Consider the following 14,203-nt stretch of genomic DNA (forward strand, 5'->3'; position numbering starts at 1 on the left):
CACCTCGTAGGAATGATAGCTTATTACTTATCGAAGCCCAAAAATTCATGGATTAAGAGGCGTATTGAAGAAGAAGTCTATGGCCTATAAAGGTCACTTGGAATCTAGAACAGGCTGAGGGGATCAGAATTTCTATCGTCGAGAAGAACTCTGCAAATACGTGGAAAATGGACACATTTTTATTCGTTGTTTTTTACAAGTGTAATAAAAGTTACAAATCTAACTGATGTTGAGCTATCTGCGGAAAACATATATCTTATTAACCAAGCGTGAGGGCCGCACTTGGAGAATATCGGCCCGATTTCTTGACAGTACGGACCTCGCTGCGCTCGGTCCGCACAAAAAAGACCGAGGGCCGATATTCTTCCAGTACGGTCCCGAGCAAGCTTGGTTAATAAGATATATTATCATACGACTGAAGTTCGAGGGGATACAAGTGCGGTATCATTCAGGACTATTCGGGATAATGCCCAGTCCAATACTGAGAGAATATTGACCGGCAATAGAGCATTTTGATTGGTTGATTTTAGTTATTGGCCCTCTGACTGCCCGAGTCTTGTAATAAATTTCCTTACTATACACTTTTGTAATTAGTTCAAAAGCATCATGACAAAAGCCCTTTAATCTTTCATCTGGATAGGCTGCACAGATAGCTGCCAAGTTGGCGTACAAACAAAAAAAAAATTCAGTGGACGCTCGTCTCAATTCGGGCTAACATAATAAGTGCACTGCTCGATTGGTTTTTCCGCTACGATGCCTATATCGCCTGCGTTCGGCTCATTTACAACCTTAAGAATGACCCCCGTCGCACCACTTAAAGAAAATTGGGAAAAGAAGCGTTAAGTAGCGCTTCCAAAGTAGATTGAAAATCCCTTTACATTTTCTTTTATTTTCCTCTGAATGGAAGAGAAGATAAAAGCCACGAGCAGCAACCCCTCTAAAGCTGTACTTTATTCATGCTGTTTCCATAGACTTAATGCTATCTTTTTCAACCTGTACATCTTCGTTGCTTCTTTCTCTTCAGCGTAACATCGCTCGTTTATCGTTTTATCTTGTAAAAAGTTCTTGAAGTAAAAATTTGCCTTGAGTGTAATAAGTTTCAGGTTTTAAAGGACATTATAAGGGACTAGAAATTCGATTGATTACGCACTTACAAAAGCATTGATTAATTTCTTTTCAGGGGAAAAGATGCCTATCTAAAGTGCATTTCGCAAAAGTTTAGATAAGAAACCTCGGGAATGGTGACGGGGTTCTTAACGATAACAAAACTCCCACTTCGAGCATTTATGCAATTTGTTTACCCAAGAGAGAAACTCCCCTGGTATCACGACTAAGTAAAGTTACAAAGTAAAGTAATGCAAGTGTTTATTATTTAAGTTACTGTTTCTAACTGAAGTCAATGGAAGAAGTCTTGGAGTGATATCTGTTAGGAAAAATCTAATCGCTAAAAGTATGACCTAACACAACAAAACTATTTAACTACGGGTCACTATTAATTGTAAGCCGGCCAGATCTTTTTTTCTTTTTTACAGAGGACATTTCGCCACCAATCAGAACTTTAAACCAGATCGATCATCTCTCAGGCGGTACTGTATGTTCTGGTAAAAGTTTTGTAATTGTTCAAAAAAACCCCATATATTTACAGGCTTATTAAACAACAAATCGACGGCTTACTAGTACAATATTTTGCGAAACGAAACCAAACGAAACCAGGCGAGATGTAACGAAATTAAAAGAATAATGCAGATATATTTTCTAATAAGTTAAAGGTGACTTTCACGAGGATTTGGAGTAATCTACAATCAATGATAAGGATTTTTATTCATTTTGCAAAGCAGCAAGATAAGAAGAGTTACTATTTTTTGAAATCAACTATTTTCACCCTGCGGAGAAAACGTGACGCCTTTCATGTCACAAAAATACATTTAACCATTTTAAATCAGTATTTGACCGAGGAGTTTTGCCTTGGTTTATTTCTTAAATCGTATTTAAGTAAATGCGAAATGGACCATTTTCACCCTTCAATAACAATGTCTTTCTATTCAGGTCACACAAATACGTTCAAAAGTCACTATCCGAGGGCAAATATTTTAAAGAACATCAAAATTCCAAGGGGCAACTATCAGACCGATAAACACTCCAGTGTCTTTATTGTTCACCACTAAATTTTCTTCCTCGCGCTAGTTGAAAAACAGCGAAAACCCACTAAATACAGATCAATCAAATATGTATTCATGCGTACAGCCTGTCACAAATGTCATTAATTCGCAACTGTACATTGGCTAAATAATACGTTATACCTGTCAGAATTGAAAAGTCATTGTTTAACCGATCTGCCTAACTTCTCGGCCGTCAAGTCATTCAAATTTTTTCACTGATTTTCCGCGGACGGGCACTACGGGCCGATAGTGTGCCTCCACGGATTAACTCTATCGCGTCTCGTGATCAATTTAAACAAGTACGAATCGGATAAAATTTAGCTTAGTGGTGAACTTTAATTCCCCTCAGCGGGTAGTAACGATGTTGCTATTCTCGTTTCACACGATAGGTTTTAATTAAACGCAATATCGATTTAAGAAAGATCTCGGCCATGTCCACCTGGATTAACGTTCATTATCTTCATTCCATATCAACAACAACAACAACAACAACAACAACAACAACAATCATTACTTCTACTCTTGTATTTGTCAAGTTAAAAAACAATATTGAAAATAAAATAGTATTGGCTATCTGGAATAACCATAGGGACTAGCGGAGCCAGGTACTCAGTAGACAACAACATTGAATGAAAATGAATTACTGATCAGCAACAATATTATAGCATCAAATACATATTATACAAAATAATTTATATCAAGGCCTACAAAGGTCTACAGAATTTAAAAAACAAATAACTAAGAAGATAATTTGGGAAAAGACAGAATTGCAATCTAAGATGATATAAATACATATCTCTGATAATAATTCAAAACGAGATCGTATTGCACTGATTCCTTAAATTTTGAAAGACTTTTCACTCATAGACTTCCATACTGTAGGACCTTTAAATCTTACATTGAACATGCCATGATTTGTTCTTGCTTCAGGTAAAGTTTTTGTACCTGATAGCAATCTTTTTGCGAACTCTTTTCGCGGGAAGGTCCTCAGCCGGAGTAAGCGCATCTTTTAACTTGTTCTTTCCCCTTCCTGAAGACAGGTTTGTGTCAGAAAGAAAAAAAAGGAAACGGCACATATGACATTTCACAACGTAGGTTTTGAAAGATTATACCGAAGTTCTAAAATCTTTGTTACACGTTTTTGCATACCTTTGTGCTCTTTCGTCTTTGATACTTGCCTTCTATCAGTTGCTGAAGAAAAGAAGAAATATATCATGTAACAAAAAATCTACTTCCTACTTCTCATACAACAGAATCATTAAACAATGATGAAAAAGCAAAACCGACTGGTAGTTGACATGTACGAGTGAAACTTTCAGCAAACGTTCCACGTTTGGACACCCTCTATGCGTGACTAGAGTATATACTCAATGAAAAATGAGTCTAGTTATTTTTATCTTTTCGTATACTTTCTGCCTTTCAACCTCCACATTCTAATGGCAAACTATTCTTCAGCAATAAATTATAACATGAAGTTTCCATCCTCCATAGTTAAATATTATGGATTTTTACCTGAAACTTTTGAAGACATCGGGTTCCCCACTTTCTATAAACAATGGACAAAAACATCATTTGGTCACACCGTTTGTGTAGATATAGACTTTGAGAACAGCAATGATTAAGTCACTGTGATCTCACCTCACAGCAAAGTTGTAAAAGAAATGGTTTCTTCCCCTTTTTTCCATGGAATTCGTTTTCCGATTTACAGCAATTTTATAATAACAAAGATGCACTGACGTTTCTTGCAGGATATAAAAATGTATAAAAAAGAGATTAGATCTCCCGGAACAGGACACGTATTTTATGAGTGTACCATAGCAAAAAAGAATACCTTTTGTTTCTTTTCAGTATCACTCACAATTATCGCGTCTGAAAAAGATTAAGAGATGTGTAACAGTCAAAAGTAAACATCATCTGGAGATCGTGGAACCAACGATAGATCTTCGCAAGTTTAATGGAGAACACCTTGCTTTGTGACCGTGTAAACATTATTATTATTGCTTCTATATTTGTGTTTAATATGGCTAATTTTAACTGAACAATCCTTCAAATACTAAGGGGAGAAGGAGATCAAGCTCATCAACATTCCTAGGAGTATTTTGCTCAGCATCTGTTGATACATCACCTGAAGGAAAAGGTGACATAGCTAATAAGTGGCATGAGAAAACTGCATCATCGTGAGGTTTATCGCATTACGTCAATCTCTCATTACTCGATAGCTAGATTTTTCGCTAGCTTTTTTCTGAAGTTTCAACGTGAGGAAGAACTTATAAAATTTTGTCATATTTAGACGATGCAGGCGAGCATGCTTTACAACCTTTACCATGGGGTTTTTAAGTGAGCTATTCCTAACCCAAAGAATGTATGATTCTAGGGCACCCCGCACTGAATACGAATATTGGAAAAGGCTTGCATAAAATAGGTTCAAAACTTCATCCTGTGATTAAAAAGATATCATACAAGTAACTTAACTGAAGCCAGGGAATACACGTGATGCTGAAAATTGTAACTTGCGTTGAATATCACTCGATGAACTCGTCTCGCCTGTATCTGTTCCTGTTGGGGACTCAACTAGAAAAAGAAGCTTCTATAAGTATTCTTTCTTTCTTCAGTTTACTTTTCAAACCTGCATTTTATTTTCAGTTGTGTAACTTACGTTGAAAATAGCTAGTTGAGCTTGTCTCGCCTTTATCTGTACCTGTTAAGGAATCAATTTTAGAAAAAGGAGCGTTAATGAATTATCTTTCTTCCTCTAGCGAATTTTTAATCCCAGGGTTATATTTCATCTGTTCGTTTAGTCAAAAGCTTCCTTTTGGATAGTTTTTTTAAACCAAGTAAAACACTGCCCAGGAGACAATAGAAAACTGAAATTTTTGTGAAATTTGTTTATCTGACTTTCACTGATAACAAGTCTGGTTTAGTTGTTTTTATGGTAAAGTACTTGTACTTAGTTCATTAAATTCAATTCATTGCACGTACTAGATGCGGTACTTGTAGTCAGTGATGAAAAAGCTGCAAACAAGAAAATAAAGCAATGATTTGCAAACCATAACTATCACAGAAGCCTTATGTACTTATGTACTTTTTGTGGTGTGTAGTCTTTAATAGTTCGGTCAAAGCAGTTTTATGAACAGATTTTAAAAACATCAAAAAGGCCTTCAAGGTAACAATATTCTCTTAAACCAGCAATAGTCTTCTCAAGAAAAAAAGGTGACAACCGATATAAACTGGTAGAAAAGGAACAACAGTTGCCGACAAGGGTATTTCACTTTCAGTTCTTCAGGGTATGGTTCTTTTGATTTGAAACATACCTGCATCGTCTGTCACCCTTTAGATGAAAACAGAAAAGGTATATCTATATATTTTCAAATTGCAACGTTTTTTAAACGTGTGTATGTTTTTTTAATTCACAAGAATGTAAGACATTTTGGACTCCAGATACTCCCACTTATGCACAGCTATATGTACATTTCATTATATCAATTGGTTTAGGCAAGGTCATATTAAAATTCCTTCAAACGAGCAATATCTTTTAAATTGTGTATCTTTACCTTTATCAAGTTCACCCAAAATTTCAGCATCAAGCTAACGCCTACTTATGTGGGCAGATGTCCAGCTTGTTGTTCTGCTCCAAAACTTATTCGACTTCCCCACGCAACCAACAACTTTGGAGGTGATGAAATGCCCTATAGTGGCGTCGGTTATCACTGGGTCGATACCATTTACCCTCATGTGCCTAGCTAAGGAAGGCACATTAAAGGCTACAGCTTCCCCACAGCCACATCGAGAGGGCTTTATTCTATTATTGACAAAAGGAAGCCACCTGACAAGCAAGCCAAATGATAATTATGGCTGGTCAAATTTTATAATATCCAAAAAGTAATAATAAGAAGAATAATCAATATTTACGTTTTCAACGTTAGAAACAGTAATTGATCCGAAGAAGTTCTTCAACACTTTGTCGATGTCATTGCAAACTTGCTTTGGCAACTGAACAGATGTGGCAGTGACCTAGGATACTTCCACGTAACATGGCAGCACAACTTTTTCAATTTTTCCTCTACGAGAATGAACAGCTCTGGCAAGCCTACCTTCTCAAGAATCTGCATTGAATTTAATAGACAACAGATCTTAAGTGAGACATGATTAAATAAAAGTCACGATTTAAACAGGATTAATGCAAGATTTTGTTTTGACCCGTAATTTTCGTTTATCTCTATTTACTAAGATTATGGCTTTAACTTCCTATTCATGCACTTATTAACTTCGACCTGTTTTAAATGGATTAACCTAATCAGTAAATATGAGAACTGAAGTGTCGGCATATAGAACTGATGTATCCCATCCTAGTGCGGCTCTGGGGCATACTATGAATCTCATGACGAACAAACATTTATCAACTTTCTTTGTTCCCTAGTTTTACATTAGTAAACTCACCGTTTTGCATAAAAATACCAGGAGAGAGTAGGACATTAAGGCCCTCTGATCTATGACTAACTCTTGTTCGTCTGCCATCTCTACCAGAAGATCTGTAAAATGGTCAATGTCGCCATCAGTTGTTGTGGACAACTTCTGCCTCATGAACGCTGTGACAACTGCCACACGTGCGCTTGCATCGGTCATGGCATTTTCTAAAAGTTGATACCTGTCTCTGTACGTTTTAGACCTGTACAGAGGGTCTAGTGTTTCGAATGGAATTCTCATCACCTAGATAATATCCTACGAGAAAGTACATGTATATATTAATAAAAATTTCTGAAATTTTCCCAGTTTGAAGTTTATATTGGTAGATAAGACATATTTCAGTGTTTCTGCTTGTAAAAGGCAATTGAAAGCGAGAATTCATAATATACTTTAATTACAAATTATAACAAAGTGCGCACGTTGTTCCCTACTAATTACTGGTGAGCAGCAATGGTTTATATCCATATATAAGTGCTACCGTGCTGAAATAACATGAAACTGAAGTGAGTAACTGCTTTTACTATAGACCGCAGTTGTTGAATTGAAAGCGAATCAAAAAACTTCTCTATTCTTGTAAAATGTAACCGGAATGTTCAATCTTGCGCTCGTTTCTTAGCAGGTGAATACTACTTGACTTAAAATCTTCGAGCGAGACAACCAGCTCAGAAAGAGAGCTCTATTCTATTGTGTGGCAATGAAGTGTTTATTATGAGCATGAATGTACAACATTATTTTCTTACTTGAGTGTTTTTCTGTCAACATTTGTTGTCATGATGGGGAATGTTCTAGGAATTTTTCTCCCGTGGTAACTCTTGGTGCCACCCTTGATAAATATTTAATATTATTATTAATAATCGAGCCATTTGATGATACTAACGAATCTACACTTGTCTCAACATTTAAAAAAGAACATATTAAATTTTAATATCCCAAATCAAATATAGAACAAGAAACCACCAAAAATAGGGAAACCCATTGAAATAGCTTGGATACAAATTGAAGGCTTACTTGGTTAAAGAGGGCTATTGCAACTTGCTTCATTGTCGCACTTTTTTCACAATCATCCCAACCAAATGGAATGGATGTCTTGCAAACGGCATCCATTATCGCCTTGAAAGTCATTTCTTAAAAAAAAAGTATTCAATACAGATTAATGGAAAGAACACATCTCCTAACACCTGGTAACGTAAACCTGGAAAACTATCAACTTTAATGTCGTCATTGTCTCAGGTGGCACCTGCATATGGGAGACCATAGTACTTTAGATCAAAGATTTAGAATTAAATGTTTGGGATTTTGGTCTGTGGTTTGAATCGATTAAAAAATCTTTTTTCTGTGAAACCAGATACTACCTAGTAGCAATCAATTCATCTTATTCCATCTGTATTGCCAACAACAGAAAGAGCAGCTTTTAGTGCAGTCGTTTTGGCAGACTGTGGGGCTCCAAATAAGACAGGTAGAGCACATCCTCCGAACTTCTTGACGACCAGGTCATAATTGGCCCCAATGGCGACACATGCGATGGTCATAAGACCTTTAGGGAAATTATTAGCCAGCAGATTTTGCTCAGCCAAAATAAGATTCTGCAGAGCTTACCCGTCATCAATGGCTACAACATCACAAGAATTAGAACAAATGCAATTATTTCGTTGCTGTTACTATTTTAAGTGCATGTATATGTTATGTTAAGATTACTACTCATCCTCAGATTTTCTCCATTATCTAGATTTAAGATTTTTCTGGTGGCAATCCATGCATGGGTATAATATTGCGCAGATTGAACAACATATGCCTTTATTTGTGTAAAAGGTACCTTTGCGTCGATTATGCATGTAAGTCCGGAGTAACATACTTGTTATTCCGGTCAAAACAGGAAGGGATGTATCATCCAAAAGGATGTAATTCTGTGAATCCCTTGGAATGACACTTCCGGTATCATCAATGTGGATCGACTTGTTCACGACCCAAACATCTGTGGCTTGCTTTCCAATCACCTGGAACAATAACATTCCAACATATCAATTGATATATAAAAATGAAAACAATCATAGATATTTCTCTAAATTTGTACCAAGTGTAGAAATTAAGACTGCAATCAAACTGGGTCGACTACCTGTAGCAAGTTGCAATTCATTCACTATAGTTTCTATGTTAATTTTTATATCTGGTTAATGAAATAAAAAACCTTTGCACGTGGCGAGCATCAGCACCCCTAAGCTAGTCACTGAATAAGATAAATGGGTATCGCAATATACTGGCCATACAAATTACCGAAAACTGGTATCATTTTCCGCCGCTCTTCGCGTGGCTTTTTCATGTAGGCCTTACATAGTCCATATAAGTATTGCGAAAGGAAAGGGTCCTTTGTTTTCTGGATCCATACTGCATCGCTTTTGAATGCATTTATGCTTAACAAGGGTAGATAGGGGTAAACGTGGTAGAACATGGGTTACCTAGGGTAGACGAGGGTGACCGCGGTAGTGCATGGCTAAACAAGGGTAGATGGGGGTAAACGGAGTAGAACATGGGTTACCTTGGGTAGATGAGGGTGAACGTGGTAGAACATGGCTACACAAGGGTACAAAGGGGTAAACGTAGTAGAATATAGGTTAACTAGAGTATATGAGGGTGAACGTGCTAAAACATGGCTAAATAAGGGTAGATGGAGGTAAAGGTGGTAGAACATGGGTTAACTAGGGTAGATGAGGATAAACATGCTAGAACATGGCTAAACAAGGGTAGATGGGGGTAAACGGGGTAAAACATGGGTTACCCAGGGTAGATGAGGGTGAACGTGGTACAACATGGCTAAACAAGAATACATGGGGGTAATAGTATTAGAGTAGAGGTTACGTAGGGTAGATGTGGATGACCGTGATAGAACATGGCTAAACAAGGGTAGATGGGGGTAAACGGAGTAGAACATGGCTTAACTAGCGTAGATAAGGGTGAACGTGGTAAAACATGGCTAAATAAGGACAGATGGAGGTAAACGTGGTAGAATATGGGTTACCTAGGGTAGATAAGGATGAACGTGGTAGAACATGGCTAAACAAGGGTAGATCGGGGTAATGGTGGTAGAATAGAGATTACCCTGAGGAAGATGAGGATGACCGTGATAGCACATGGCTAAACAAGGCTAGATGGGGGTAAGCGGGGTAGAACATGGCTTAGCTAAGGTAGATGAGGATAGAGTTCTAAAGTGTGACGTCACGTTGCCATGGCGCTGAAAAAGTCAGTTCTAAACAACTCGGACAATCTCTTGCGCGTGGGTCACGTAGTGCTTGTCTCTGCTTTGTCTCATAATTAAAACGTTTATTAACCTTGTGTTATATTACAAAAGAGGTCAAGAAGAAGAACACAGGGTCAAAATGTCAAATACTATTTGAAAATTATCGCTTTTTGTCGGAAGAAATTTATCGGAACGAACACAACAGCACAATGGTGTACTGCTTTGCTCCGACATGCAGTCATTCATCAGAAAGCCACACTTGCAAGTTCTTTGCATTTCCAAGCGATAAAAAGGAAAAAGACGAATACAAGCGATGGATCCGTCTGATAAGGTTTGTAAACGGCACTTGTAATTAGCGCTTTGCTCAAAAGAACATCTTAACATTTGCCATTTTTTTGCGAGTGTGCGATTTCCACCGATGAACAAGCGCATGTAGTGTCAAGTTTGTGGGTACTGAGTAGGTTTTTGTGTATTTGCTTTTCATTACATTTTAAATTTTGAAAAACCTCGAATACAACTGTGCTGAAAGAATATGTGTTTGTCTGAACGCCACTGTGCTAACATGTGCTTACTTTCAAAACTTAAAATTTCTCGGTGCCCATACTGAGTCATATATTTCAATGTTGTTTGTGCTATGAAATGCATATGGCTTACTGATTTATTTAATATATTTTTAAGAGCTTCTGGACTTCAGGAGTTAGCTGAAAGTTTGAAACGAATTTTGAGCAATTTAAATCTTTACAAGTGTTTAGGATTAAGTTCTGTTATCTGTTTCTTTGAAATAGGAGGAAAGACAGAGAACCAAGCAAGCATTCTAGAGTGTGCAGTTGTCATTTTGTGGATGGAGATAAATTAAATGGGCCCACAATTTACGAAAGAAATCGAGATAAGATATTTCCTGGTGAAGGAGGACCACCAAAGAAAAAGAGAAAAGTAAAAGCTAAACAGAAGACGGTGCAGGAAATGGTGGCTGAGGCAATCACAACATCTGAGCAGCAGTCCACTAATAATGACACTGATGATACCAAACAAGAAAGTTGCAACAAGACAACAAATGAGATAATACTGGAGGCAGAATTAAATCAAGCCAGGGAGGAACTTCAGGACCTGCAAGAAAAAGAAAGCTACACACAAAAACACTACTCAGCTTCTGGATTGAGTGTAGAGGTTCTTAGAATGGAAACAGGGCTTCCAACAAAAGAAGTTTTTAACATTGTAGTACTTCATGCCTTGAGATTCAAAGATTTTATTGTTTATTATTCTGGTTGGAAAGTAGAGTCCATTAATTTTGAGGACCAGATTTTCATTACTTTAATGAAACTAAGACAAAATTATACCAACTTGCACCTTTCCCAGCTTTTCAGTTGCAGTGTTGCAACAATAGCTAATATTGTCACCACTTTTGTCCATGTTTTGCATTCCATATTATTTCATGACATCATGACAACCATTCCGTCCAGGCAAAAAAATGTGTTATGTGCACCATCTTCTTTTTCAGAGTTTACTTCTTGTAGAATTGTCATTGATTGTACCGATGTGGAGATCGCAGCCCCGGGGTTAATGAGTTTGCAAAATGCCACTTATTCAAGCTACAGGGGTATGAACTCATTTAAAGTAATTGTCGGGGTTGCACCAAATGCAGTAATAACTTTTGTTAGCAAATTGTACCCTGGGTCCATTTCTGATAAAGCCATAGTACAACAGTCAGGTCTGTTGAACCATCTTGTTCCAGGGGATATGGTTTTGGCCGACAAAGGCTTTCTTATCCAAGACATCTTGCCCAATAATGTTTCTCTTAACATTCCACCTTTTTTGAATAATGGTGTTTTCACTGAAAGCGAAGCAAGGAAAACAAAATCCATTGCCAGAGCAAGGATCCATGTAGAGAGGGCAAATGCAAGGTTAAAGGATTTCAAAATTTTAACTTTCATCCCATATTATTTAAGATGTTATGCTGATGTTATTTTTCAGTTATGTGCTGCACTGGTAAATTTACAATTTCCACTTATCAAAGAGGGGTGTGAGGGGGCAGAGTTTGAGTGATCTGAGTACAAAAAGGATGTTTGGCTGTTATCAGTAAACAAATATAATGGTCATCATATGATAGAACTGAGTCAATCGAATAACTTTTTTCAATTATGTTAATATATAAACAAAGTCAGAATGCCATTATATTTTGTAAGACATTTAGTAGAAATAATAAAGATCAACACAACCTGCACTCTTTGTTACTCAAATTTACAATCTTATGTTCATCTCTTTAAAATTTGGCCCAATAGTCCAATACATTTACCAAATCTTTGCTGGTGACACTGACATTGCTCGAGAAAATTTAAAGTTACAGCCAGAGACAGTACAACCAATACTCTCAGGTGAAAAGCCTTGCACGCATGTCTGTTTAAGGAAATAAAATTACAATGCACCTTCCACTATCTTGGGAAAAATGTGTTTAAAATAGAATTCTTTCAAGACTGGAATATTTGCATCCCAGGTTTCATCTTGCTCTATTTTGACAACAGCCACGTCCTTAGAAGTCCAAACAACAAAGTAGCAAAACTTTCGCTGTGTAAAAAAGATTTCACCCTGTACCTGGTCCCAATAGACATGGTCCTTCTTTAACACATATCTATTTCCATCCTGTGCTTTTTTTAAGCAAAATGTTGGTGAAGTAGCAATGGCTTCTTCAATTGTTAGGTTCCTTTCAGTGTAAGGACACTTAGCTTCTAGGACGGTTTCATCATCTACAATTCCATCCGGAGAGGCCCCAAGGATTCCAGAAGCATCCAACCAAATACCAGTTTCCTGGACGGTTTTCCCTGTCAACATAGTGAATGCTTTGAGTGCTTCCTGTTCATTGTTCACACCCCATTGTACAGCCTTAACTCCAGACAAATCGTATTCTCCAAGAAGGCCCTTCAAGAGAGACTGGGTCACCCGTTTGGCCTTCAAAACGCAACCAAAGTTACTTGCTGTTAATCTGCCCCTTCTAGCTAAATGCCAAGTTGGGTTGTTTCTCTGTCCAATGGTAATGTCACTTATTTTTAAGATGTACTCATCAGGAATCTTTGCCTGTCTTACTAGGCAATCAATTTGTTGCTGTGATCCTTGTAATTTAAGAAATTCTTCCGAGTAAATGATATCCTCTATTGTCGGTATGGGAAGGTTACTAACAGTAGCTGGTTCAGGGCTCATAAGCCAACAAAGGCCAGTAAATCTTCCATACTCCTGTAGGTCTCTGTAAAGGGAAGACCGATCAGATTGAGTAGGGTTTCTTGATAAGCAGCAATACTGTTTTGTGGGAGGAAACATTTCTTCGACGGATTGCCAAGAGAGCGGTGTATTTGCTTAGCGTTTCTTCCAATTGCATTCAACATCTGTCCGGCTGACGTTGTAGATGCCGTGAATGAAAAGTGTAGCCGCGTGGCTGCACTTAAACTTCCCCCTTGGACACTCGCACTCACTTGATCTTATAGCATTCTCGCTATCTAAGTAAACCTAGCAAATCGGAAAAAAAAAAGACGCGTGAGGACATGAAAAGCAACTGTCAAAGACTTCTAAATACATGAAGACTCCAAACGAACGAACAGTTCCATGCCTCGATTGAACTAACACATCGATATACATCGAACGACCTTAACAACAAAGTGGATCAACGCTAAAGTTTGCGCGTCTAGTTTTTCCACGATTAAATTATCATGGAAAAGAACTGCTATTAACTTAAAAATCTCACTGAGAAGCATTTCAAAGCAACAAATAAGCTTAAATGACAAGCCGCATCTGCAGTGAGTATTCTGGAACCATTTCCACTCACCGTGACTTTGTAGACTTTGTTTCGCATGCTTGCGTGCACTTCTCCTCGTAAAATACCCTGACTATAATTAAATGACTCCACATGGCCTGATTTGTAGTGGTTTTCACCCTTCGTAATTGACTTCTGCTCTTCTCCGAAGAAAGAAATGAGCGACGATATAGAGAGGGCCGACATTTTGCATGGCGTCGGTCACGTTTTGGGCCTTTGTTTGGAACTGAGTTTTTTAGCACCATGGTAACGTGACGTCACGGCTTTAGAACTCTATAACCGTTGTAGTATATGGCTAAACAAGGGTAGATAGGGGTAAAAGGAGTAGAACATGGGTTACCTAGGGTAGATGAGGGTGAACGTGGTAGAACATGGCTACACAAGGGTACAAAGAGGTAAACGTGGTAGAATATGGATTAACTGGAGTAGATGAGGGTAAACGTGGTAAAACATGGCTAAATAGGGGTAGATGGAGGTAAACGTGGTAGAACATGGGTTGCCTAGAGTAGATGAGGATGAACGTAATAAAACATGGCTAAACATGGGTAG

General features: G+C 37.7%; 3 protein-coding genes across 3 annotated transcripts in view; 1 reads left to right on the forward strand and 2 right to left on the reverse strand.

The window, feature by feature from the left end:
* Positions 1-2,656: 2,656 nt before the first annotated feature.
* Positions 2,657-14,203, reverse strand: part of LOC148716714 (uncharacterized) — a 31,325-nt gene continuing 19,778 nt past the window's right edge. Inside the window, exons 3-8 of the mRNA XM_088744623.1 lie at positions 4,816-4,857; positions 4,632-4,730; positions 3,991-4,028; positions 3,672-3,705; positions 3,309-3,350; positions 2,657-3,189 (exon numbers count right to left, since the gene is read on the reverse strand). Coding sequence (XP_088600749.1) covers positions 3,086-3,189; positions 3,309-3,350; positions 3,672-3,705; positions 3,991-4,028; positions 4,632-4,730; positions 4,816-4,857 — 359 coding nt within the window. The 3' untranslated portion in view covers positions 2,657-3,085. The remainder of the gene's footprint in view (positions 3,190-3,308; positions 3,351-3,671; positions 3,706-3,990; positions 4,029-4,631; positions 4,731-4,815; positions 4,858-14,203) is intronic.
* LOC148716715 (uncharacterized) lies at positions 9,934-12,076 on the forward strand. The gene is made up of 2 exons (XM_088745558.1): positions 9,934-10,186; positions 10,641-12,076. The coding sequence occupies exons 1-2, from the start codon at positions 10,065-10,067 to the stop codon at positions 11,896-11,898; spliced, it is 1,380 nt and encodes a 459-aa protein (XP_088601684.1). The 5' UTR covers positions 9,934-10,064; the 3' UTR covers positions 11,899-12,076.
* Positions 12,196-13,831, reverse strand: LOC148716716 (uncharacterized). Its single transcript, XM_088745559.1, has 2 exons — positions 13,667-13,831; positions 12,196-13,350 (listed from the first exon to the last, which is right to left on the reverse strand). The coding sequence occupies exon 2, from the start codon at positions 13,162-13,164 to the stop codon at positions 12,268-12,270; it is 897 nt and encodes a 298-aa protein (XP_088601685.1). The 5' UTR covers positions 13,165-13,350; positions 13,667-13,831; the 3' UTR covers positions 12,196-12,267.

The sequence above is a fragment of the Stylophora pistillata genome, chromosome 14 (genome assembly GCF_964205215.1).
Source record: "Stylophora pistillata chromosome 14, jaStyPist1.2, whole genome shotgun sequence".
In the NCBI taxonomy this organism is placed as follows: Eukaryota; Metazoa; Cnidaria; class Anthozoa; order Scleractinia; family Pocilloporidae; genus Stylophora; species Stylophora pistillata.